Raw genomic sequence first — 25,443 nt, 5'->3', positions numbered from 1 at the left:
AGCTCAAACTGATTCAGTCAGGGAATAAATGGGTAAGTGGGATAACAGAACTAATGTGAACTGGTGACCAATGGTCAGTGTGGTCCAATGCCAAGTATATTCTGCACTCTACATTCCCCCTTTGCTATATCTATTATACTCGAGTTTGACGGCTGTATTTATCTGTGGTATATCTGATCCGTTTGGATAGATTGCAAAATAAAGCTTTTCACTTTACCTCGGTTACATGCGCAAATAATAAACCTGATACATGATAAATAACATTAGACACTGGGTCTAAAGTAAAGCCAATGGAATCTCACAAAATCAAATTCTCTTAAGTCAAGGAATTATGCTTTACTTTTGGTGTTGAGTTTCACAAGGGGTGGTACAGTGGCGCAGCTGGTAGAGTTACTGCCTCACAGCAACAGAGACCAGGGTTTGATCCTAACCTCGGCTGCTGTCTGAGTGGAGTTTGCATGTTCTCCCTGTGATCGCCTAGGTGTCCTCTCACATCCCAAAGATGTGCGGGTCTGTAGGGTAATTGGTCTCGGTAAATTGTCTCCCAGTGTGTAGGGAGAGATGAGAGAGTGGGATAACATAGAACTAATGTGAACGGGTGGCGGAGGTGGCTGTGGACTTGGTGGGCCGAAGGGCCTGTCTCTATGCTGTATCTCTAAACTAAACCACGGGTGTTGTCTGTCTGGAGTTTGCACGTTCTCCTCGTGACCGCGTGGGTTTTCTCCGGGATCTCCAGTTTCCTCCCACACTCCAAAGACGTGCGGGTTTGTAGGTTAATTGGCTTCTGTAAATTGTCCCTAGAGTGTAGGAGAGAGCTAGTGTACGGGGTGATTGTTGGTCGGCGTGGACCCGTTGGGTTGTAGGGCCCCTTTCCATGTGGTGTCTCTAAACAAAATTAACCATAGCACCCCACACACACATCCCACAGATGAATGAATAATGAATGGATAAAAAAATGTGAATGACCATTTTATTGGCCAAGTATGTACACATACAAGGAATTTGCCTCGGTGCTCTGCTCGCAAATGGATAAAAACACCATATACAGCAGACAATTAAAAATAAAACATTATAATTTAAACATGTGGAAGTAAAGTACCAGAGTAAAAAGAAGCTACAGACTTTTGGTTGTAAAGTGGAACTGCTGCTCGTGGAGAAAAAGATTTGCGCTCACCTTGGACGGCACAAACTGGCGGAGGAATTTAACTCCGTGGGACTCCATGTGGTCCCCAATCAAGTTTGCCAGTTGCTGATCGAACCCACGCAGAAGGATGGAGCGGACCATGACGGTCACGTCCAGCCCAAGTCCCGCCAGAAACCCAGCGCACTCCAGCGCGACGTAGGATGCGCCGACCACCAAAGTCTTCCCGGGACAGTAGGGAAGCGAGAAGAGGTCATCACTGGAATCAGCGTCCAAGCAGACGGGGAAAATCATCAGTTCCACATTTCACAACGCGCATTTAAACAACACTCTTCATAAACATCAGGCATTAAAACAAAGTTGCAAGACAAAGTTCAAACAAAAAGACACAAAGTGTTGGAGTAAATCAGCGGGTCAGGCAGCATCTCTGGAGAACATGGGCAGGCCGCGTTTCGGGTCGGGACCCTTGTTCAGTCTGATTGTGGTGGGGAGAGAGGATTGAAGAGAGAGAGAAAGCTGGAAGGGTGGAGAGGCAGGACAAAGCCTGGCAAGGTGGATACAGGTGGGGGGGGGGGGGGGTGGTTTGATAGGCGTACAGGTATGGGGGGGGGGCGGAGATAGGTGGATACAGGTGTGGTGAGGGGGGGGATGGTTTGACAGGGAGATAGATGTACAGGTGTAGGGAGGTGGGGGATAGGTGGATACAGGTGTGGGGAGGGGGGGTGGGGAGATAGGTGGATACAGGTGTGGGGAGGGGGGGTGGTTTGACAGGCAGATAGGTGTACAGGTGTAGGGAGGTGGGGGATAGGTGGACACAGGTGTGGGGAGGGGGGGTGGGGGATAGGTGGACTCAGGTGTGGGGAGGGGGGGGGAGATAGGTGGATACAGGCAAGGGAGCCTTTTGATGGGCAGAAGGTTGGACACAGGCCAGAGAAAATAGAGAGAAAGATGCGAGGTGAAGTCTAAGACAGATACAAAATACAGTTGCAATTAGATGATCAACATACACACAGAAAGCCCCCTTAGTGTAGTTTAGTTTATTGTCTTGTGTACCGAGGTACAGTGAAAGCATTTGTTGCGTGCTAACCAGTCAGCAGAAAGACAATACATGATTACAATTGAGCGACCACAATGTAGAGGTACAGGGTAAAGGGAATTACATTTGGTGCATGATAGAGTCCGGTAAAGTGTGATTTAAAGATAGTCCGAGGGTCCCCAGTGAGGTAGATAGAAGGGTTTTAAGATTGCAGACTAAACAAAGCAATTGATGGAAACACTCGGCAGGTTAGTCAGCACCTGTGGAAAGCGAAGAAGTTAACGTTTCGGCTCAAGGCTGTAATGAAGAGTGAATCTGAAACACTCGCCGCCCACAGCCGTCACCTGGCCCGCTGTAAATGATCACAAGCGCAAGAGGAGAGAGAAAGTGATGAGTACCTGGTGATGCAATACTCCTTATCACCAGCAACCCCCAGGTAGCGAGGACGCTCTCCTGTGGCCAAGATGAAGGTCTCTGCCGTGTGAAACGCTTCCTTTCCTTTTTTATTTGTGGTCTGTAAACAAAAGGAATAAGAGAGCCAAGCCTCACTATGCTGGAGAATCTACAGCAAACAAAAACCTTTCATGACATGGGGCGGAACAGCGGTAGAGTTAGTGCCTTGCAGCACTAGGGGCGGCACAGCGCCATGGAGGTAGTGTTGCAGCCTCACAGCACCAGAGACCCAGGTTCGATCCTGACCTTGGGTGCGGTCTGTACGGAGTTTGTACGTTCTCCCCGTGACCGCGTGGGCCTCTGCTGGGCGCTCCGGCTTCCTCCCACATTCTAACGATGTGCAGGTTTTGTAGATTAATTGGCTTCTGTGAAATATTGTCCCTAGTGTGTAGGATAGAACTAGTGCTCAAGAAAGGAAGACTACCACCCACGCAGCTTCAGACCCAATCATGTGTCATAGAGTCATACAGCACTAAACAGGCTCTTCGGCCTAACTTGCCCACACTACCAACATGTTTTATCTACACGAGACCCACCTGCCTGGATTTGGCCCATATCCCTCCAAACCTGTCCTATCCATGTGCCTATCTAATTGTTTCTTAAATGTTGCTACAGTCTCTGCCTCCACTACCTCCTCTGGCAGCTCGTTCCACGCACCCACCACCCCCACCCTTGTGGTTGAGATTCAACTAACTCTCCGATTCAGGGGATAGTTGGGGATTGACAAGAAAATGCTAGAATTGCCATCAATGTGCTCAACCCAGAAGTAAATAAAAAATATAAAATGAAAGTAAGCACAATTGCAAAATGCAGCTAAACAGGTTGCTGCATTGCAACCCACCGCAAACGACTGGATCACATCCAACAAACAGCTTATCATTGCACCTCCGTACACGTGACAATAATAAACTAAACAACTGCACTCCTATTGTGGCTGAAGTTCATATCTGTTTTGGTGGAAGTTAATGTGCTTAAGGCATGTTTAAATTCAACCATCAGGTTGAATTCTGTAACATTGGAAATTTATAGATTAGTTTAGTTTAGAGATACAGCATGGAAACAGGCCCTTCGGCCCACCGAGTCCTCGCCGGCCAACAATCACCCCATACACTAGTTCTATCCTACACACTAGGGCCAATTCACAGAAGTCAATTAATCTATAAACCTGCACGTCTTTGGAATGTGGGAGGAAACGGAGCACCTGGAAAAAACCCACGCGGTCACAGGGAGAACATGCAAACTCTGTACAGATAGCACCCGTAGTCAGGATCAAACCCGGGTCTCTGGCACTGTGAGGCAGCAGCTCTACCGCTGTGCCAACGTGCCGGCCTAACGTAGAACTTGATGGGGCCATTACCTTGATCTTGTGAGGTCCCACAAATTCTCCTTTAGCATTCTCATAGGTAACAGCATTCTCCCTCAGGGAGATTTTGTAGCCCCAGTTAAGTGAGCCGATGTAATTCTGAATGGCTTCCCTCAGAGTTGACCATTCATGGCGGACTGCAGATCAAAGAAATGTGCATGGGTCAAGGCTCAATAAAATTCAATGTGTATATGTTCCATTTGTACATAAAATTAGGCATAAATAGGATAGGCAGTCAGAAATAGACACAAAGTGTGGAGTAACTCAATGGGTCAGGCAGCATCTCTGAAGATTCACCCATTCTCCATTCCTTCTCTTCAGAGCTGCTGATGCTGCCTGTCCCGTTGCTTTACGAGAGGGCATCAAAAACTAGAGGGCATAGTTTAAAGGAGATGAGCGGCAAGTTTTCGGACTCGAGGACCTGAGCTGTAGGGGGAGGTTGACAGGCTAGGACGTTATGTCTTGGAGCCAAGGAAGATGAGGTGTACAAAATCATGAGAGGAATAGATCGGGTAAATGCACTTAGACAGATATATGGATAGGATTGGTTTCGAGGGATATGGGTCAAACACAGGCAGGTGGGACTAGTTTAGATGGGGCATGTTGGTTGGCGTGGGCAAGTTGGGCCAAAGGGCCTGTTTTAAATGTGTGAATCTACACCACGTGAAGGATGTGGCTCTACAGACCGTATTTCATGAACAAACCTTTCTCATCAAACGTCCAGCCAAACGTCCTGGCGTCATCGAGACTCTGGTGCAGCAGTGCTGCTTGGTGCATCAGCTTCTTTGGGATACAGCCCACATTGACGCATGTCCCACCAAGGCCTGAATATTGAAAAACACACACACACATACAAGTTTGTAACAAAGCATCAAAGTGCAAGAGTAATGTGTACCTTACCGCACAACCAGCCAAATGGGACCAGCGTTAGACATCAGACTTTAGAGATACAGCACAGAAACAGGCCCTTCCGCCCACCGAGTCCACACTGACGAGTGATCACCACATACACTCGCACTATCCGACACACTAGGGACTATTTTACCATTTTTACCAAAGCCAAATAGCCTAGAAACCTGCATGTGTTTAGAGTGTGGGAGGAAACCAGAGCACCCGGAGAAAACCCACCTGGTCACAGGGAGAACGTGGAAACTCCGTACAGACATTACCCTTCGTCAGGATTGAACCGGGCTCGCTGGCACTGAAAGGCAACAGCTCTACTGCTGCGCCACTGTACCTCCCCTAACTATGTATTCCATTAGAGGGCAAACTAAAATAGAAGATAAAGGGTTGGAAGGCAAAAATGGAGAGTTCTTGCACAAGCTCGACGAGAATGAAAAAGTGGGAAATCTATGGAGCCGGCAGAAGCATTAATAGAGTCATTCAAACATGTTCAATAATACGGGTGGTGCAGCGTGTGTAGAGCTGCTGCCTTACCGCACCAGAGACCCAGGTACAATCACAACTTTGGGTGCTGTCTGTGTGGAGTTTGCATGTTCCCTCTGTGACCGCGTGGGTTTCCTCCTACACGGCAAACACGTGTGGGTTTGTAGGTTATTTGGCCCTCTGTAAGATTGCCCCTGGTGTGCAGGAAGTGGATGAGAAAGTGGGATAACATAGAACTAGTGTGAAGGCGTGGCCAATGGTCAGCGTGGACATGGTGGGCCGAAGGGCCCGTTTCCATGCTGTACCTCAAACTAAACTAAATGGTTCTTTCAGTAAATACATCAGTGTAGAAGCAAACTTTGAATCTATTTACCCCTAGGCTTTGCCCAACTCGGTAACTATTCACCGCTATAAATAAAAAAAGCAATTCTTTGCCATCTGTCAGTTGGCTGCCAAGATGGTAGAAAAAACAGACCCAACTTGCATCTTATAATCTAGCAATTTCTGTCCTATTTGCAGGAGGGAAGTAATTGTGGCTGCAAAACCAATGCAAAATGCAAAAGTGAAGATTGATAGGTCTCCTGAATACGTTACAGGGCTTGGGTGACATTCAGAGTTTATTGAACAAATTCTACGTATTTACCCCAGGCAGTTCCTCGAGGCGTGGGTTCCACGTAATCCAAGACCAACACTTTCTTCCCATGCGAGGCAGCTTCCTGTGAAGGAACGAGGACAAGACTGAGAAGCTACCAAGTACTATAAGGGAGCTGCCTTTACAGGATACAATGAAGGATTCAGTGTGTTTCAGCACTTGGCCGAACACTCAACAAGACGTTGATCGCAAGCTAAACTGCAGCAATACAACACTGCTTTCCTGTCGCATTTAATGCAACACCCCCTCAAGAGGAACTAAAAATCTTAACCCTCAAAGTTCAATGCAGTTTAGCTTAGTTTATTTTCCCGTGTACCGAGGTCCAGTGAAGATCTTTTTTGTTGCTTGCTCTCCAGTCAGCGGAAAGATTATACATGATTACAATCGAGCCATCCACGGGGTACAGATACAGGATAAAGGTAATAACGTTTAGTTCAAGATAAAGTCCAGTAAAGTCCAATGAGATAGATGGAAGGACAGGACCGCTCTCCAGTTGGTGATAGGATGGTTCAGTTGCCTCATCGCAGCTGGGAAGAAACTGCCCCGGAATCTGGAGGTGCAATTTTCACATTTCTGTACCGCTTGCCTTGGCGAGGGGAGCAGAGGGAGTGTGACTGGTCCTTGATTGTGCTGATGGCCTTGCCGAGGCAGCGTGAAGTGTAGATAGAGTCACAGGGAATGGGTTGGAGAGACTTTGTTGCATCCATATATTTCCCCCAGACCTAGAGGCCAAATTTCTCCAGAAGTCAGCTCCAAAACGAGGGTGGTTGGGATTTTACAATTCTCCCATCAGCAGCAATCAAACGTTAGGTCAACTGGTTATTGTAAAAAAAAAAATCAGAGATGAGGAGACTCAAGTAAAAGATACAAGGAGGGGAGAAAGCAGCAAGGTATGTGGGAGTCAAATCACACATCCACCATGATCTATCTCTCAGGCAAAGGCAATGCAGGAATTAAAATGTTTCCTCCTGCTCTCCCCAAGACAGATTACAAACAAACGTTATCACAACACTGAAAATAAATACAAAATTTGGAGTAACTCAGCGGGTCAGGCAGCATCATATCTGGAGTAGAGGAATAGGTGACGTTTCGGGTTAGATTAGATTCAACTTTATTGTCATTGCACATAGTACAAGTATAGGTACAACAAAATGCAGTTTTGCATCTAACCAGGGTGCAAAGTAGTAAGGTGTTGATTAAGACAATATATACAAATGAGGATATATGGTGTATGTAAATAGGCATATATATATATATATATATATATATATGGCTCCTGTACCGCCTCCCTGATGGGAGGAGGGCAAACAGTCCATGGTTGGGGTGTGAGGGGTCCTTAATGATTTTGCCAGCCCGTCTCAGACACCGTGTGCGGTGAAGGGCAACCATGGCAGGGAGCGGGGCACCGATGATGTGATGGGCGGTTTTCACCACCCGTTGCAGTGCCTTCCTGTCAGTTGTGGGGCAGCCACTGTACCAGGTGGTCAGGATGCTTTCTATGGTACAGCGGTAGAAGTTGGACAGGATCTGAGGGGACAGGTGAGCTTTCTTAAGCCTCCTCAGAAAGTGGAGGCGCTGCTGCGTCTCTTGAGACCCTTCTTCAATACTGCCTATTTTCCACCGACTCTCCCAATGAGTAATTATAAACCAACATTTCAAAATGCTTATCTTACCTTCCTACACAACCTACAACCCTGTACGTCTTTGGAGTGTGGGCGGAAGCCAGAGCACCCAGAGAAAATCCACGATGTCACAGAGAGAACATACAAACTCTGTACAGGCAACACCCGTAGTCAGGGTAAAACCGGTGTCTCTGGCGCTGTAAGGCAGCACTGTGCCGCCCAACTACTGGAGTAACTTTGCGGGTCAGGCAGCATTTCTGGGCGATGTTTTGGATCAGGCCCTTCTTCACACCGAAACTTCACCTATCCACGTTGTCCGCTGATGCTGCCTGACCTGCTGAGTTATTCCAGCACTGCATCCTTTAAATAGACACAAAATGCTGGAGTAACTCTGTGGATTGTTACTTTGTATTATTACATTGTGTCTTTTTGTATATTAAACCAGCATCTGTGGTTCTTTGTATCTACAAAGAGATAATTTAATTAACTCTCAATGTTCAAAAGAAGCAGAGCCAATTGTATGCCGACTGTGTAGGAAGGAACTGGAGATGTAACCCTTTCAAGTAACCCTTGCGTTACCTCTCTCTCTGTCCCTCCCCCACCCTGGTCATCCTGCCAATTTCACTGCTTGCATCCATATATCCCTTCGTTAATTTCTGAAGAAGGGTCTCGACCAGAAACGTCGTCAAGTCAAGTCACATTTATTTATATAGCACATTTAAAAAACAACTCTCGTTGGCCAAAGTGCTTTACATTTGTTATAAGAATAGTATAAACAAAGAAACTACATACATATATACATATATACATATAACCGTCACTCAGTGGACGTCAGGGAAGGCTTGGGAGTATAGATAAGATTTTAGTCTTGACTTAAAGGAGTCGATGGAGGGGGCAGTTCTGATGGGAAGGGGGATGCTGTTCCACAGTCTAGGGGCTGCAACCGCAAAGGCGCGGTCGCCCGTAAGCTTATGCCTAGACCGCGGGATATTCAGCAGCCCCAAGTCGGCCGATCTGAGGGACCTGGAGGTGGAGTGGTGGGTGAGAAGACTTTTAATGTAGGAGGGGGCAAGCCCATTGAGGGCTTCGTAGACATAGAGGAGGGACTTGAAATGTATACGGAATCGCACAGGGAGCCAGTGGAGAGAGGCCAGGATCGGGGTGATGTGGTCCCTTTTTCGGGTCACCTATTCCTTCACTCCATGGATGCTGCCTCACCCGCTGAGTTTCTCCAGCATTTTTGTCTACCTTCCCTTCGTTATGACCTCGTCCTCAGCCAACAATGGAGCATTGTGGGCTCCACCTTTCCTTGGCCATCGGTGCCGGCTCCAATTTGTTCTTTACCTGTTCATGCCTCTAGTTTCCCTCTCCCCAGGCTCTGTCTCGACCCAAACGTCATCCATTCCTTTTCTCCAGAGATGCCGCCTGACCCGCTGAGTTACTCGAGCAGTTTGCGTCTATCTTAAGTGTGCCGACTATTTAGTTTAGTTTCGAGATACAGCGCGAAAACAGGCCCTTCGGCCCAACGGGTCCGCACCAACCAGCGAGCAATTCAGGAAACTAATATCAAAAAGCATCAGATATAATAACGTTTCCACACAAACGGTGGTGGGTATAAGGATCAAACTTCCAGAGGAAGTAGTTAGTATCATGCAGAGAACATTACTGTTTAAAACATGGAATTGCATGAAGCAAATAGGAGTTTCATTATTCTATTTCAGGACATATGACAATAAAATACTCTTGACTCCATGAAAAGACATTTGGACAGGTACGTGGACAGGGAAGGCTTAGAAGGATATGGTAGGTGGGACTTGTGGCGATGGAGATGAAGACGAGTTGGGTCCGGATGGGCAAGTTGGGCTAAAGGGCCCGTTTTCACGCTGTACGACACCATCAACATGGCCTTCCCCATCCAAAATCCCCCACGTTACACAAAATAGAGCATCAAACACGCACCTTGCCTGAAGTAATTGTTAGCATTTTCTTTTGATTGCCATCATATTTAGTTTAGTCGATTTTAACTATCAAATCCTCTGTTCTAAAGATCTCCCTCCCCCCCCTAACACTCCGCTCAATTCATTCCTGCCTTCTCAAAGGCTTACTGATTTAGGAAGATATCCTGTGTAGCAAGCAACTGCAGATGCTGGTTTACACCGAAGATAGAAACATAGAAACATAAAAACATAGAAAATAGGTGCATGGGTAGGCCATTCGGCCCTGCGAGCCTGCACCGCCATTCAATATGATCATGGCTGATCATCCAACTCAGTATCCTGTACCTGCCTTCTCTCCATACCCCCTGATCCCTTTAGCCACAAGGGCCACATCTAACTCCCTCTTAAATATAGCCAATGAACTGGCCTCAACTACCTTCTGTGGCAGAGAATTCCAGAGATTCACCACTCTGTGTGAAAAATGTTTTCCTCATCTTGGTCCTAAAAGATTTCCCCCTTATCCTTAAACTGTGACCCCTTGTTCTGGACTTCCCCAACATTGGGAACAATCTTCCTGCATCTAGCCTGTCCAAACCCTTAAGAATTTTGTAAGTTTGATAGAGACAACATTTTGTAAGTTTGATAGAGACAAAATGCTGGAGAAACTCAGCGGGACTGGCAGCATCTCTGGATAGAAGGAATGGGTAGCGTTTCTGGTTGAGACCCTACTACAGACTGGGAGGAAGATATCCTCCTCTCTATCATACACTATATCTAGAGACTTTTCACACACACCCCCCACAATAAACCTCAAAACTCAATGAGGCAAACCTCAACCAGTTTCTATTGCACCGAGCCTTACCTTTGAAGCTGCCAGTCCTCCAGACCCTCCTCCGATGACTATCAGGTCGTAGTCATAGGACCCCTGGATTTCAGCGGCTTCATTCATCGCCGGCAGAGTGTGAAGGCTGCCCGACTTCTTACCAAGCCTGGGGGGGGAGAATAAAAAAACAAGCTAATCATGTGGCTTCCTGCCCAAACCACTTCTGTTACAGGAAACGGCAAGGAAGAAACAAGACATTTACTGGACAAAACTGGTGGGCAACATGAACGAGCAGCAAACAAGACATTCACTCCACAGAAATGGAGAGCAAATTGCTACAGGCACAGTTCCTCCCTGTCACTATCCCCAGCCAGACTGAGCTTTGACCCCTATTCTTGAGATCATAAATGCCAACTTGCTCTTCTTAAAATCACTTTGTCTTATCTGCGATTTAGAAATATGTAACTATATATGTTTGATATTATAGAGGAGTACAAAATCATCAGAGGAATAGATCAGAGTCTCTTGCCCCAAGTAGGGGAATCAAGAACCAGACAACATATGGTTAAGGTGACGGGGGAAAGTTTGAATAGGAACCCGATGAGTACATTTTACACACAAAAGGTGCTGGGTGCATGGAACGAGGTGCTATCACACCTGCTATGTTTTAGAAACATTTAAACAAGTACATAGATAGGACAGGTTTAGAGGGATATGGGGCAAACACAGGCAGGTGGGACTAGTGCAGATGGGACATGTTAGTGTGGGCAAGTTGGGCCGATGGGCCTGTTCCCATGCTGTGTGACTATCTACAAATGCTTATCTCATCACGGGTTAATCACCACCGAGTCAAACCTTTCTTTCCTCCTTCCTGCCCACTTAACCTCGTTATAATTTTAAACCTTTACAGGAAACACCAGCGTTCTGGCTATAATAATATCTGCCCACTCATCCCAATATGTTAGAAACATAGAAACTAGGTGCAGGAGTAGGCCATTCGGCCCTTCGAGACTGCACTGCTCAATTACCCTCAGGTTTCAGCCCAAATTTACAACCAACTTCAAGACACAGGCAATGAGGCGACAGGAACTGTTACTGTCTCGCAACTCCAAGGCCTAAACTAACACTTAGGAGACAAATTCACAGTGACACAGTGGTAGAGTTGCCAGGGACCCGGGTTGGATCCTGACTACGTGTGCTGTCTGTACAGAGTTTGTAACGTTCCCCCTGTGGCCACGTGGCTTTTCACCGGGTGCTATGGTTTCTTTCCGCACTCCAAAATCAATTCCCTCCACAGTAGCCAGGAAATTTGATTCCTGGTCTAGCTTATAGTTAAAGTTAGTATTGGGCCCTCAGTTGCAAGTATCTCCTACAGGCATCACGGTGTGGTATGGAAACACCACACAGATAGAGAGGAAGGCTCTGCAAAGAGTCATAAAGACTGCAGAGAGGGTCATCAGAACTGAACTCCCCTCCATGGACACAATCTACACACAGCGCTGTCAAAAAAGAGCAGAGAGAATCATTAGAGACACACTACATCCAGCTCACTCCCTGCTCAAACACAAAAACTGCACATACAACCTCAGGCACAGACGAGCGGACAGCATCGCCACAAATAGAACACGCTTTTTTAAGAGCTTCTTCCCTGCAACAGTGAGACTCTTGGCCAAAACACAACAAAATGAACTGATGTCCTGATATAGGGGTTGTGCAAGTTACAATGCTCTATGTGTCTTCTGTGTGTCTTTAAAAAAAAAAAATTTAAATGTTTTAATTTTTAATTTTAATTTTTAACTTAACTTGACTCTCTGAATAGCCGCACAAGAGTTCCTATGTGTGTAAGCACAAATGGCAAATAAAGTTTTTGACCTTTTGACCTTGACCTTGACCTTGACCTCTAGAAACATCTATAGTTTTTCAAAAAAACTGCCTCTTAGGGAAGTTTGACTTCTTTAACTAATCTAGCCTGTGCTATGGGTGCTGTCTGTACGGAGGTTGTACGTTCTCCCTGTGACCGCATGGGTTTTCTCCGGCTGCTCCAGTTTCCTACCATTCATTAGACGTGCAGGTTTGTAGGTTAATTGGCTTTTGTAAATTGTCCCTGGTGTGTAGGACAGAACTAGTGCACAGGTGATCATTGGTCGGACTGAAATTTCTCTGCCACAAAAAGTAGTTGAGGCCGGTTCATTGGCTATATTTAAGAGGAAGTTAGATGTGGCCCTTGTGGCTAAAGGGATCAGGGGGTATGGAGAGAAGGCAGGTACAGGATATTGAGTTGAATGATCAGCCATGATCATATGGAATGGCAGTGCAGGCTCGAAAGGCCGAATGGCCTACTCCTGCACCTATTTTCTATGTTTCTATGACTTTTCTTCACCAAGCATTCAGTTGTAATTTAGCAGCTTAACTGTTCTTCTAGCCTCTGTTGTCAGTCTGTCCACCAGCAGAGCTGCATTTGACAGTTTCCCAGTCTGCTGGGGCAGCCCAGAAGATGTTCATTGCATTCACTGTGATTCCAGCCACTTCTTTTAGAAGCATGCGGAAGTGGTCTAGAAAGATGGGAAGCACACGCCGGGGAAATAAAAATCAGTTCAAAGTAATGAGAAGTACCGACCTCAGATACAGAGCAGAACAGAGCGACGACTCACTGAACTGAAAATTCACCTGTGGCTAGGAGGCATGCAGGAGAATGAAGGGTGATCTTGCTGAAGTACAAGGTTGCAAGGGACAGAGAATGGATGGTCACAGATAGAATCATAGAGTGATAACAGGCCCAACCTGCCCACACTGGCCAACATGTCCCAGCTACACTAGTCCCACCTCCCAGCTACACTTGTCCCACCGGTATGGTTTTTGCACCTTGGCCTTCATCAGTCAGAGTATTGAGTATAGATGTTGGGGGGTCATTTTGCAGTTTTATAAAACATTGGTGGGGCCGCATTTAGAGTATTGTGCTCAGTTCTGGGCATCAAGTCATAGGAAGGATGTTGTGAAGTTGGAAAGGGTGCTGAGAGGATTTACAAGGATGTTTAAGAAGGAACTGCAGATGCTGGAAAATCAAAGGTACACAAAAATGCTGGAGAAACTCAGCGGGTGCAGCAGCATCTATGGAGTCGAAGGAAATAGGCAACGTTTCGGCCCGAAATGTTGCCTATTTCCTTCGACTCCATAGATGCTGCTGCACCCGCTGAGTTTCTCCAGCATTTTTGTGTACCTTTACAAGGATGTTGCCAGGATGAGAGGGTCTGAGCTATCGAGAGAGTTTGAGCAGGCTGGGACTATTCCCTGGAGCACAGGAGAATGAGGAGTGATCTTATAGAGGTGCATAAAATCATGAGAGGAATAGATCAAGTAGATGCAGAGAGTCTCTTGCCCAGAAAGGGGGAGTTGAGATCCAGAGAGCATAGGTTTAAGATGGAGAGGGAAAGGTTTTATAGGAATCTGAGGGGTAACTTTTTCACACAATGTAGTGGTGGGTGTATGGAACAAGCTGCCGGAGGATGTAGCTGAGGCAGTGACTATCATAACATTTAAGAAGCAATTAGACAGGTAAATGGATAGGACAGGTTTAGGGGGAGATAGTAGAAGGGTCCCGACCCGAAACGTCACCCATCCTTTTTCTCCAGAGATGCTGCCCGACCCACTGAGTTACTCCATCAGTTTGTGTCTATGTTTCAGAAGTGATGACTCATTTAAGAAAGATGGCAAACAAATTCTCAAAGGATCATTAATTTTTAGCCTGGAGAGTGTGAAGACAGAATATATTGAAAGCATTAGGCAGCATCTTTGGAGAAAAAGTCAGAGGTGACGTTTCGGGTCAGGACTCTACTTTCCCTCAGAAGAAGAGTCCTGGCCCAAAATGGCATATATCCTTTTTCGCCAGAAATGCTACCTGACCCACTCAGTTACTCCAAAACTTGTGTCTATCTTTGGTATAAACCAGCATCTGCAGTTCTTTGTTTCATAAGTCCATATGTGATAGGAGCAGAATTAGGCCATTCGGCCCATCAAGTCTATTGCACCATTCAATCATGGCTGATTTATCTTTCACCCTCAACCCCATTCTACTTTCCATATTCAAAGTATTGTTCGACAGACATTCAAATCACAAGGGAGTCGAGGAGAATGGGGAGAGTGAAGAAAGTGGCAAAGAAGAACATTGGATCCTCATCAACCTGATCGTATTACACAGAACACAAAGCGCTGGAGTAACACGGGTCAGGCAGCATCTCTGGTGGACATGGATAGGCGACGTTTCCGTCCCAACTCCAACTCAAAACATCACCAATCCTTGTTCTCCAGAGATGCTGCCCGACCCACTGAGTTACTCAGGCTCTATGTATACTACGCACGATTCCAGCATCTTCAATTGCTTGCGTTTGATCTTATAGTAAGGCAGTTCTGTAGGGGGCGCTGCTCTGGCAGCAGCCATGTCATGCAGCTCGTCAGTTTTTCAACCTTTTTTAATTTTTTTAGTATGTTTTAAAGTCTGTATTTAATGTTTCTTTGTGTGTTTTATGTGGGGAGTGGTGTGGGGGGGTGAGGGGGAAACCGCTTTGGTCGCCTCCTCCACGGAGAGGCGAGTTTTTCCAGGTCGCCTCCCCCGTGGCCTAACATCAAGGATCGACGCGGCCTTTCCCGGAGACGCGCCCGGGGCTTCAGCGGCGGGCGCAGCGTGGACTCTCGGCGTGGAGCGGGTGAGCCCTCGCTGGGGCTCGCTAGAGGGGAGCGCTCCGTTTCGCTGACCCGGGGCAGCCGGCAGCCTGAAGTCGCAGCCTGAAGCCGCGGTCTGCAGAGCTCCAGCTGGTGCGGCGTCTACAGCCCGGGATCTCACGTTGGGGACCCGGGGGAAGAAGAAGCCATCACTGCCGGCCCGCGGCCGACTTCTACCGCGGGTCCGGCATGGACTTACCATCACCCCTGGAGGGGAGCTTCGACCGCCGGCCCTGCAGTCTACGGTGCTTCTGGCTGCGGCGGGGACTTTAAATCTTGACCGCCGGCCTGCGGCCTACAACAACTTAAAGCCGCGGTCTCCGGTGAGGAAGAGCCGATCCTGGACTGACTCTGGACTCTGGTCCTGACCACGGGGGGGAAATGGAGGAGGACTGGCCAAATTTTGTGCCTTCCACCACAGTGATGAATGCTGTGGTGGATGTTTGTGTTACAGTTTTATTGTGGTTGTGTGTTCTTTATTATTGTATCGCTGCAGACAACCCAAATTTCCACCAGCCTGGCTGTGTGGCAATAAATTATATCTAATCTAATCTAATCTAAAGTGTAGACTCAAGGAGCAGTTTGATCACTGTGTGATTTTCAAGACTGTATTCCAGAACCCATTCTTCAATTACAGTCTGAGGAAGGGTGCTGATCCAAATGATCAGTGATCGAGTTCGATCCAGACTACAGGAGTTTGTACATTCTCCCTGTGACCGTGTGGGTTTTCTCCGGGTGCCCCGGTTTCCTTCCACATTCCAAAGACGTGCAGGTTTGTAGGTTAATTGGTTTCTGTAAATTGTCCCTAGTGTGTAGGATAGGACGGGTTTGGAGGGATCTGGGCCAAACACAGGCAGGTGGAACTAGTGTGTATGGGACATGTTGGCCGGTGCGGGCAAGTTGGGCCGAAGGGCCTGTTTCCATGCAGTAAGACTATGACTGGTGTTGGTCAGCACGGACTCAGTGGGACGAAAGGCCTGTTTCCACCCTGCATCTCTAAATCTAAAATCAGCTGGGCAAGGCGTCATCTGAGGAAGGAATGCCTGGTGTTGTAAAGCACCGCTGCGCCACTCAGCACTTTTTGCTTTGCAGTAGTTACACACCTACAATCCATTTCAAGGTGTGTATTTGCAGATGACACGCCTTCACTGTGTCATCTGCAAACACCCAAGTTCCTCTTCGGGAATAGTTTTCTGCCCAGTCATTCTGCTTTCCCCACTAGAGTTATTGCAACATTCACCACCAGCAAAATGCAACTTTAATTTACTGCAAAATGAAAAGGCATCAAACAAGATCTCAACTGGAAGCTGAAACTCTCACTAAAAACAAAAGGACAAATATTCCTTAAGAATTTTCCAAACTACGACCCCATCCGCCAAAACCCCTCATGAAATGGGCTTCTGATTTTTTGGTTTTTCCCACAATACTTATCCTTGCATGAAGTCATGAACAGGGCTTGAATTTCCCCACTCATCTTTGTGCAACCATTTGCATTACTATTGGCTCGAGTTCACCACCAGATTAAGCAAGATATTTTCCACTTCCTTTGGAAGTTTTACATCTCTCCCTCAATCAAATATTTTTGTCGACACGCGAGACACCATAAAAACATAGAAAATAGGTGCAGGAGTAGAGGGGAAACCACCTGCATCAAACCAAATTCTCTTAGTACCCATCCCACCAATTCATGCACTCTTCACCCAATCTGCTCTGCCACTGTTCAATCAGCAATCTGTTGCCATTTTCCCACTACTCTCAATATCTAAAACAAAGAGACACAAAGTGCTGGAGTAACTCAGCAAGTCAGGTAGCATCTCTGGAGAACGTGGATTGGACCCTTGAAGGGTCCCAATCCAAAACTTCACCAATCCATGTTCTCTAGAGAAGCTAACCAACTTGCTGAGTTACTCCAGCACTTTGTGTCTTGTTTTGTAAGCCAGTATCTGCAGTTCCTCGTTTCTATGCTCAATATCCAATGCTGTTGACTTAAGAACCAAATACCGCAGCCTATAAAATTCCAACATCCTCCAGTACAGTTGCCCAGAGATAGGTTCCTGTACGAAATCAAGATGAGACCCATCCAGCCCAAATGTTTAGTTAATACCGCACATAATGTCACCACATGGAATACGCAGACCAGATCTAGGTGATATTTATGCTGAACTCATCTCAGCATAGGAAAAGGCCCTTCAGCCCCCAATGTCTGTGGCAAACCAAATGGCAAGTTAAACTAATCTCCCCTGTCTACATATGTTCCATATCCCTCCATTCCCAGCATGTGCCGATGTAAAACCCTCTTGGATGCTACTATTGTATCAGCCACCATCCCTAGCTGTGCGTTCCAAGAATCCATCATCCTCTGTAAAAGAATCTTGCCACGCACATCTCATTTAAACTGTAGTTTAGTTTATTGTCACGTATACAGAGGTACAGTGAAACGCTTTTGATGCGTGCTAACTAGTTATCCCTCTAAACCTCAATAGGGTAGAACGGTGGTGCAGCTGGTAGAGCTGCTGCCTCACATCACCCAGACTTCAGATGCTGTCCATGTGGAGGTCGCATGTTCTCCCTGTGACTGTGGGTTTCCTCCTACTTCCCAAAGATGTGTGGATTTGAAAATTAATTGGTGCACTGTAAATTGCCCCACCCCACCCCACCGTGTGTAAGGAGTGGATGTAAAAATGGGATAACATGGAGCTTGTGTGAACGGATGATTGATAGTCAGCGTGGATTCCGCCCGTTTCAATGCTGCCTCTAAATTAAACTAAAAGCCACTCAGCCTTCAGTCATAAAAGGCGACCATTACTCTCCTTATAATGGCAGTACACAAGACAAATAAACCAACATCAGTGGAGAAAATTTGCAATCCAAAAATTCTGTTTCTACAGCCATGTTGTTAGTCCTTCATTAAGAAGTTTTACATTCAATCCACTTCCCTGAAATCAGATAACAACACCTGTACCTCGGAGGGAAATATTGCTTCATTATTATTTAGACTGAAACATTTATGCTGTGAATGAGAATTTAGGACTTGTAACCACGACGAAAATGGCCTTAAGGCAGATGCTATCACAAATGCTAGCACACCGGATCACCTTACGCGGTCGAAGAAATGCCACCTTTATAAAGAACTACAAACAGGTTTCCCATTTTGAAGGGAGGATATTGTGAAAGTTCTATTAGTTTGCCAGAACAGGCTGTGACCCTCCCTGTAACACACACAGCAACCAAGGATTGTAAAATTATATCAACTCACAGGAGGAAAAACGGAGCCCAAAGCTTGCCGTTCAACCAGACCTGAAATAGTCTTCCAAAATTCTGCAAATTACAGTACGTTTAAAAATAGTAGGGAGGAGGGGGGGGGGGGGGGGGGGGGGGGGGGGGAGAGAGTGAGAGTGAGAGTGAGAGAGAGAGAGAGAGATAAGAGGGAGAGACAGGGAGAGGGGTAAGAGACAGGGAGAGGGGGGGAGACAGGGAGAGGGGGGGAGACAGGGAGAGGGGGGGAGGCAGGGAGAGGGGGGGGAGACAGGGAGAGGGGGGGAGACAGGGAGAGGGGGGGGGAGACAGGGAGAGGGGGGGGGGAGACAGGGAGAGGGGGGGAGACAGGGAGAGGGGGGGGAGACAGGGAGAGGGGGGGGAGACAGGGAGAGGGGGGAGACAGGGAGAGGGGGGGGAGACAGGGAGAGGGGGGGGAGACAGGGAGAGGGGGGGAGACAGGGAGAGGGGGGGGAGACAGGGAGAGAGGGAGAGACAGGGAGAGGGGGAATGACAGGGAGAGGGGGAGAGACAGGGAGAGGGGGAGAGACAGGGAGAGGGGGAGAGACAGGGAGAGGGGGAGAGACAGGGAGAGGGGGAGAGACAGGGAGAGGGGGAATGACAGGGAGAGGGGGAGAGACAGGGAGAGGGGGAGAGACAGGGAGAGGGGGAGAGACAGGGAGAGGGGGAGAGACAGGGAGAGGGGGAGAGACAGGGAGAGGGGGAGAGACAGGGAGAGGGGGATAGACAGGGAGAGGGGGATAGACAGGGAGAGGGGGATAGACAGGGAGAGGGGGAAAGAGGGAGGGGGGGAAAGAGGGAGGGGGGAAAGAAGGTGGGGAGGGAGGGGGGGAGAGGGGGAGAAATGAGAGGGGGAGAAAGGAGAGGGAGAGGAAGTGGGGAGAGGGGGAGAGGGAGATTGTTCTTTGATTGTTCTGGAGCAAACGATAAAGGCCAACACAATAACGACTGGGGTTAACCCCAACCCGCGCTTGACCGCCGAGTGGGTGTAGAGCATGTAGGTAGGTGTGTGTTACCTGTGGAGTGAGGTGCTCGGTCCTGGACGCAGCGCTGTGTGTGCTGAGCTGAGCTGAGCTGTGGGACTGACTGACTGCCGACACCCGCGCTACAAGGTTGCAGCCGGAATGATGGCCATCCCCACACGGTTACAGCAGGATGTCGAAGCTCAAAGGAGGAGCTTCACCGCCGCGTCATTCCGCCCCAAGCCCTCTCCCCCCTCCTTCGCTCCGGCCTTGACCACTCATCACGTCTTGGCCCGGATCCCACTTCAGTGCGGTGGGGTCTAAAGTTTATGCTGAATCATTCAGCCAGTCTTGTGCATCGTCTCCTCTATTCATGGATTCATACAGCGTGGAAACAGGCCGTTCGGCCCAACTTGCCCACACTGACCAAAATACATGCCCATCTATACTAGTCCCACCTGCCTGCGTTTGACCCATTTCCCTTCTACGCCTATCCTATCCATGTACCTGTCTAAATGTTTGTTAAACGTTGCGATAGTACCTGCTTCAACTCCGGCAGCTTGCTCCATACACCCTTTGTGTGAAAATGTTACCCCTCAGATTCCTGTTAAGTCTTCCCTCCCCCCCCCTTCACCTTAAACCTGTTCATGTTTAAAGATAGCTTCACTATCATCTATCACTATTGGGTATGACATTATTAAATATAGACACTGAGAATCTGAAGAGTTTTTTTAAGCACAGTTTCAAGAGTCCCCAAGTGTTTTATTGTCATATGTCCCGAAATAGAACAATGAAATTCTTACTTGCAGCAACACAACAGATATGTAAAAAAATCTCGTTATTAATTTGACACGTTTATTGTTATCTAAAATATCCAAGTGAGCTTTTCATATCTTGGAACAAGATAAGGTATTTAAGCTAAACAATGCATGTTTAGGACTGTGTAGTGTCTGATACTCACCTGCCAGTGAGAATTACACTGAGGCATCAGGCTGCAGGTCAAGACAAGGGAGTCAAGTCGAGTGTTTACGTCATATGGAAAGGGACAATGATATTCGTCCTTGCAGTGGCTTCACAGGTACATTAGACATGACAACGCAACAGATAAATGTACAATAATACAATTAATTATCAGTTCTAGTAGGTGACCAAGCCAAAACAGTGCAATTTGAAGTACAGTGCAACCAAAAAAAGTTGATAGTAGATCGTTGCTGAGGTAGGGTTGTTCTTATGGTGGTGCAAGAGCCTGAGGGTTGATGGGAGGAAGCAGAGCAGCACAGTGGTGCAGCAGTACAGTTCCAGAGATCCAAGTTCAATCCTGACTACGGCTGCTGTCTGTACTGAGTTTGTACATTTTCCCTGTGATCGCAGGGGTTTACTCCGGTTTCTCCAGTTTCCTCCCACACTCTCTAAGACGTTCAGGTTGGTAGGTTAATTGGCTTCTATAAATTGTCACAAGTGTGTAGGATAGAACTAGTGTACGGGTGAACGCTGGTCGGGGTGGACTTGATGGGCTGAAGGGCCTGTTTCCACACTATAAACAAATTTTAGTTTACTTTTGTCTTTACTTTAGATATACAGCATGGTAACAGGCCCTTCGGCCCACAGAGTACGCGGTGACCAGCATCACCCCGTACACTGACACTGTGGACAATTTTTACTAAACCCAATTAACCTTCAACCCTGTATGTCTTTGGATCGTGGGAGGAAACCGGAGCACCTGGAAAAAACCCACGCGGTCACAGGGAGAACCTAAAAATTCCGTACGGACAGCACCCGTAGTCAGGATCAAACCGGGAACTCTGGCGCTGTAAGGCAGCAACTCTACCGCTGCGCCACTGTGCCACCTAGGCTGTTCGTGAACCTCATGCTCCCGTGCCATCTTCCCGATGGTAGGAGTGAGACGAGAACGTGGCCAGGGTGGTGTGGGTCTCTGATGATATTAGCAGCCTTTTTAAGCCAGTGCTTCCTGTCGATCCCTTCGATTGTGGGAAGGTGAATACCCATGTTGGACCAGGAAATATCCACCAGTTCGTGCAGCCTCCTTCGTTCATCAGCATTTGGAAACTTGAGCAAATTGCTGGAGGAACTGAACGAGTCAGGAAGCACCTATGGAGGGGAATGGACAGACAATGTTACGGGTCAGGCCACTTCTTCAGAACAGTCTTGTCAAATAATAGAGTGTGTAGCTTTAAGGTGAGAGTGGAAAATTCAAAGGAGATGTGCGGGGCAAGTTTTTATTTTACATGGTGAGTGCCTGGAATGCATAGCCAGGGGTGGTGGTTGAAGCAGATATGTTAGTGGCATTTAAAATGCAATAGAATAGTCTATAGTATTATTAATTATTGTATATTTACCTGCCCAACCTCTCCCTATCTCTCTCTATCTTAAAGACTTCCATTACTTTTTTCAGCCTTCCATTAACCTTGCTTGGATCTGGGCCCAGTGGAATCGGCCGCGGGCCCAGTGGACAACAACGTCGGGAGCTCGCAGGTCCCAGGTTGGTGACCTGTTTTCTGGAGCTCCCGCAAAGACAGCTTCGTCCGCTGGACTGGAGGGCGGCAGCTTCGTACGCCCCGGGCCGCGGATTTTGAATCGGCCCGTTCGCGGAGCTCGGATTCAGCCGCGCGACTTACCATCACCCGGCGGGGTCGCAACATCGGAAGCCTGGATCGCCTCAACGCAGAGGGAGAACAAGGAGGGAAGAGACAAGACTTTTGCCTTCCATCACAGTGAGGAGGTGCCTGGTAGACTCACTGTGGTGGATGTTAAATCTGTGTTTATTGTGTGTTTTGTTATTTTATTCTATGTGATGACTGCAAGGCACAAAATTTCGTTCAGACTGAAAAGTCTGAATGACAATAAAGGAATACAATACAATACAATACAATACTCCAACAGGGAAGTGCTTTGAGGCACATTGTAACTTTTACAGAGTAAAATTGTTACCATTAAATCTCTTGGCATTAACACCAAACTCTCAGTTTACGTGAACCACAACATATTTGGGGACACAAGCAACTGCAGATGCTGGAATCTAGAAAACCCCCCACAAAATGTTGGAGTGCCTCGGCAGGTCAGGCAGCATCTGTAGAGGGATTGGACAGGAGATGTTTTTGGTAGAAACAAAGAATTGCAGATGCTGGTTTATACCAAAGATAGACACAGAGTGTTGGAGTGACTCAGCATGTCAGGCAGCATCTCTGGAGTAATAGGATTTGTGATGTTTCTGGTCCTGACCTCAATTTTTTTAAACACTATCGTGCACACCTGTGGAAAAAAGGAACTGCAGATGCTGGTTTACAAAAAAAGACATAATTTGCCAGAGTAACTCCGTGGGTCATGCAGCTTGATTACTCCAATCAGTCTGAAGAAGGGTCCCGCCTCGACATGTCATCTGCCCATTCTCTCCACAGATGCTGCCGTAGAGTTACTGCCTCACAGCCCCAGAGGCCCTGGTTCTGACTAAAGGTGCTGTCTGTGTGGAGTTTGGACGTTCTTCTCGTGAACGGGTGGGTTCCCTCCCACATCCCAAAGACAGGCGGGTTTTTAGGTTAATTGACTTCTGTATAATTGTCCCTAGTGCGTGTAGGATAGAACTAATAAATAGGTGATCGCTGGTCGGCACAGACTCGGTGGGCCAAAGGGCCTATTTCCATGCTGTATCTCTAAACTAAACTGAACTAGGGTCTTAACCCGAAACGTCACCTATTCCTTTTCTCCAGAGATGCTGCCTGACCCGCTGAATTACTCCAGCGTTTTGTGTCTATCTTCGGTGTAAATCAGCATCTGTAGTTCCTTCCTAAACATAAAGCACACTTGCAAACTTCTAAAATGAAGCAGGGTTGAAACTGTTGGATTTAACCTTCAGTCTGTAAGATTGTTTGTTCTGCTTTTAAGTGTTGATCCAATTATTCAGCAGCGTTATTCTGTTTGTATAAATTAGTCAGGGCAAAGATGTCAGCAGCAACTCCCAAGAGAATCAGAGGAACCGGTAGAGTCACGATGACAGTGCAGAAATTCACGGAGCAACCAATCACAAACACTTCAGCAGAGATGAACACAAAGGTTTATTATGTTCAGCTTTGGCCCTTTGCCAATTAGACATGATAATAGTTCAAGCGTCTTATTCCCACTTGGTAGACTCAGTTTTGTCAGAGATTGCGGACTTAGCACAGACCATCACACAAACTAACCGGGGGATTGTGCCTATGTATGATAACTGGCTTGCTGAGCTGTATGCAAAAAAAAAAAAGTATTTATAGAGTCATAGAGTTGTGCAGTGTGGAAATAGGTCCTATGGCCCAACTTCCCCATAACGGCCAACATGTCCCATAGATCGGCTAGATACACAGAGTCACTTGCCCAGAGGCCCTGACCGCATAGGTTCAAGGTGAAGGGGAAACAATTTAATAGGAATCGGAGGGGGAACTTTTTCACACAAAGGGTGGTGGGTGTATGGAACAAGCTGCCCGAGGAGGTAGTTCAGGCTGGAACTATCCCAACATTTAAGTTTAACAGTTAGATAGGACAGGTTTAACATGGATAGGACAGGTTTGGAGGGGTATGGACCAAATGCAGGCAGGTGGGACTAGTGTAGCTGGGACATGTTGGCCGGTGTGGGCAAGTTGGGCCTGTTTCCACACTGTATCACTCCATGACTAGTCCCACCGGATACCTGTACTAATCAAGAATCTATCAATCTTGATTGTAATCATGTATAGTCTTTCCTTTGACTGGGTAGTATGCAAACAAAAGCTTTTCACTGGACCGAGGTAAGTGACAATAATACAAAACTAAGATTGGAAAGGGTGCAGGTAGAGATTGACCGACCGTTGACAAGACTGGTGGACAGAAATAAATATTAACTACATAAGGCTCAGCTTTGGAACCGAAGGGTAGCACACACTGTGCCTCAGTGGTAGCATGCAGGCTTCTCAGTGGAAGTTTGTGGTTTTGATTCCTTCACTGGAGATTTGGGTACAAACTGCTCAATGGAACTTCAGTGCAGCGCTATTGCAGTGCGGTGAACTGTCAATTTAACCATTTTTGGAAGGATACATTGAACAAGTTGTTCTACGCAGGTGTATCCACACGTCCATTCTTAACATGTATAAAGACCTCCTTTCTGCAGCAGGGTGAAAGGTAGATAGGGTGGTCAAGAAGGCCTTTGGTGCATTGGCCTTCATCAGCCCTAGAAGTATGTGGGCAGCACAGTGGTGCAACGGTAGAGTTCCCGCCTTACAGCACCAGAGACCCAGGTTCAATCCTGACTACGGGTGCTGTCTTGTTCGGAGTTTGGACGTTCTCCCTGTGACGTGGGTTTTCTCCGGGTGCACCGGTTTCCTCCCCCATTCCAAAGACATGCGGGATTGAAGGTTAATTGGCTTCTGTTAATAGTAAAACAAAATTGTCCCTAGTTGCAGGATAGTGCTAGTGTATGGGGTGATTGCTAGTTAGTGCGGACTCGGTGGGCCGAAGGACCTGTTTCCACTCAACTTATCTGAAAAGTCTAAAGTTGGGACATTATGTTACAGATGTACAAGATGTTGGTGAGATCATATTTGGAGAAATTGTGTTCACCCTGCTGCAGGAAAGGTGTCATTAAGCTGGAAAGAGTGCAGAGATTTCCAAGGATGTTTAAGTCAGTTCAGTTTATTATTGGCACTTGCACCAAGGTTCAGTGAAAAGCTTTTTGTTGCATGCGATCCAGGCAGCGAGAAAACTATACATGATTACAAAGAAGCCGTCCACCATGTACAGATATAGGATAAAGAGTATAATGTTCAGTGCAAGATAAAGTCCAATAAAAGATAGTTCAAAGGTCTCCCGTGAGGTAGATAAGTGGGCAGGGCTGCTCTCTAGTTTCCAGGACTTGAGGAACTGAGCTCTAGTGAGAGGTTGAGCAGGCTAGGACTTTATTCCTTGGAGTGCAGGAGGATGAGTGGTGATCTTATAGAGGTGTATAAAATCATGAGGGGAATCGATAGGGTGGATGCACAGAGACGTTTCCCCTGGGTAGGGGAATCAAACATAAAAGGTCATATGGTTAAGGTGAGAGAGACAAGATTTTTTA

At 47.1% G+C, this 25,443-nt stretch overlaps 1 protein-coding gene across 2 annotated transcripts in view; it reads right to left on the bottom strand.

Annotated features, from left to right (window-relative positions):
* Positions 1-19,580, bottom strand: part of txnrd1 (thioredoxin reductase 1) — a 34,492-nt gene extending 14,912 nt beyond the window's left edge. The window contains exons 1-7 of one of the 2 annotated variants that reach the window (XM_033038068.1): positions 19,422-19,580; positions 10,453-10,579; positions 6,023-6,095; positions 4,698-4,817; positions 3,988-4,130; positions 2,576-2,691; positions 1,175-1,400 (exon numbers count right to left, since the gene is read on the bottom strand). In XM_033038068.1, coding sequence (XP_032893959.1) covers positions 1,175-1,400; positions 2,576-2,691; positions 3,988-4,130; positions 4,698-4,817; positions 6,023-6,095; positions 10,453-10,539 — 765 coding nt within the window. In that variant the 5' untranslated portion in view covers positions 10,540-10,579; positions 19,422-19,580. Of the gene's footprint in view, positions 1-1,174; positions 1,401-2,575; positions 2,692-3,987; positions 4,131-4,697; positions 4,818-6,022; positions 6,096-10,452; positions 10,580-18,385; positions 18,408-19,421 lie in introns of those variants that run through there. The other variant, XM_033038069.1, reaches the window with a different exon arrangement.
* Between the last annotated feature and the right edge of the window lie 5,863 nt (positions 19,581-25,443).

This window comes from Amblyraja radiata, chromosome 19 (genome assembly GCF_010909765.2).
Source record: "Amblyraja radiata isolate CabotCenter1 chromosome 19, sAmbRad1.1.pri, whole genome shotgun sequence".
Taxonomy (NCBI): Eukaryota; Metazoa; Chordata; class Chondrichthyes; order Rajiformes; family Rajidae; genus Amblyraja; species Amblyraja radiata.
The sequence above is the reverse complement of the archived record's forward strand: the minus strand, read 5'-3'. Positions and strand labels throughout refer to the sequence as shown.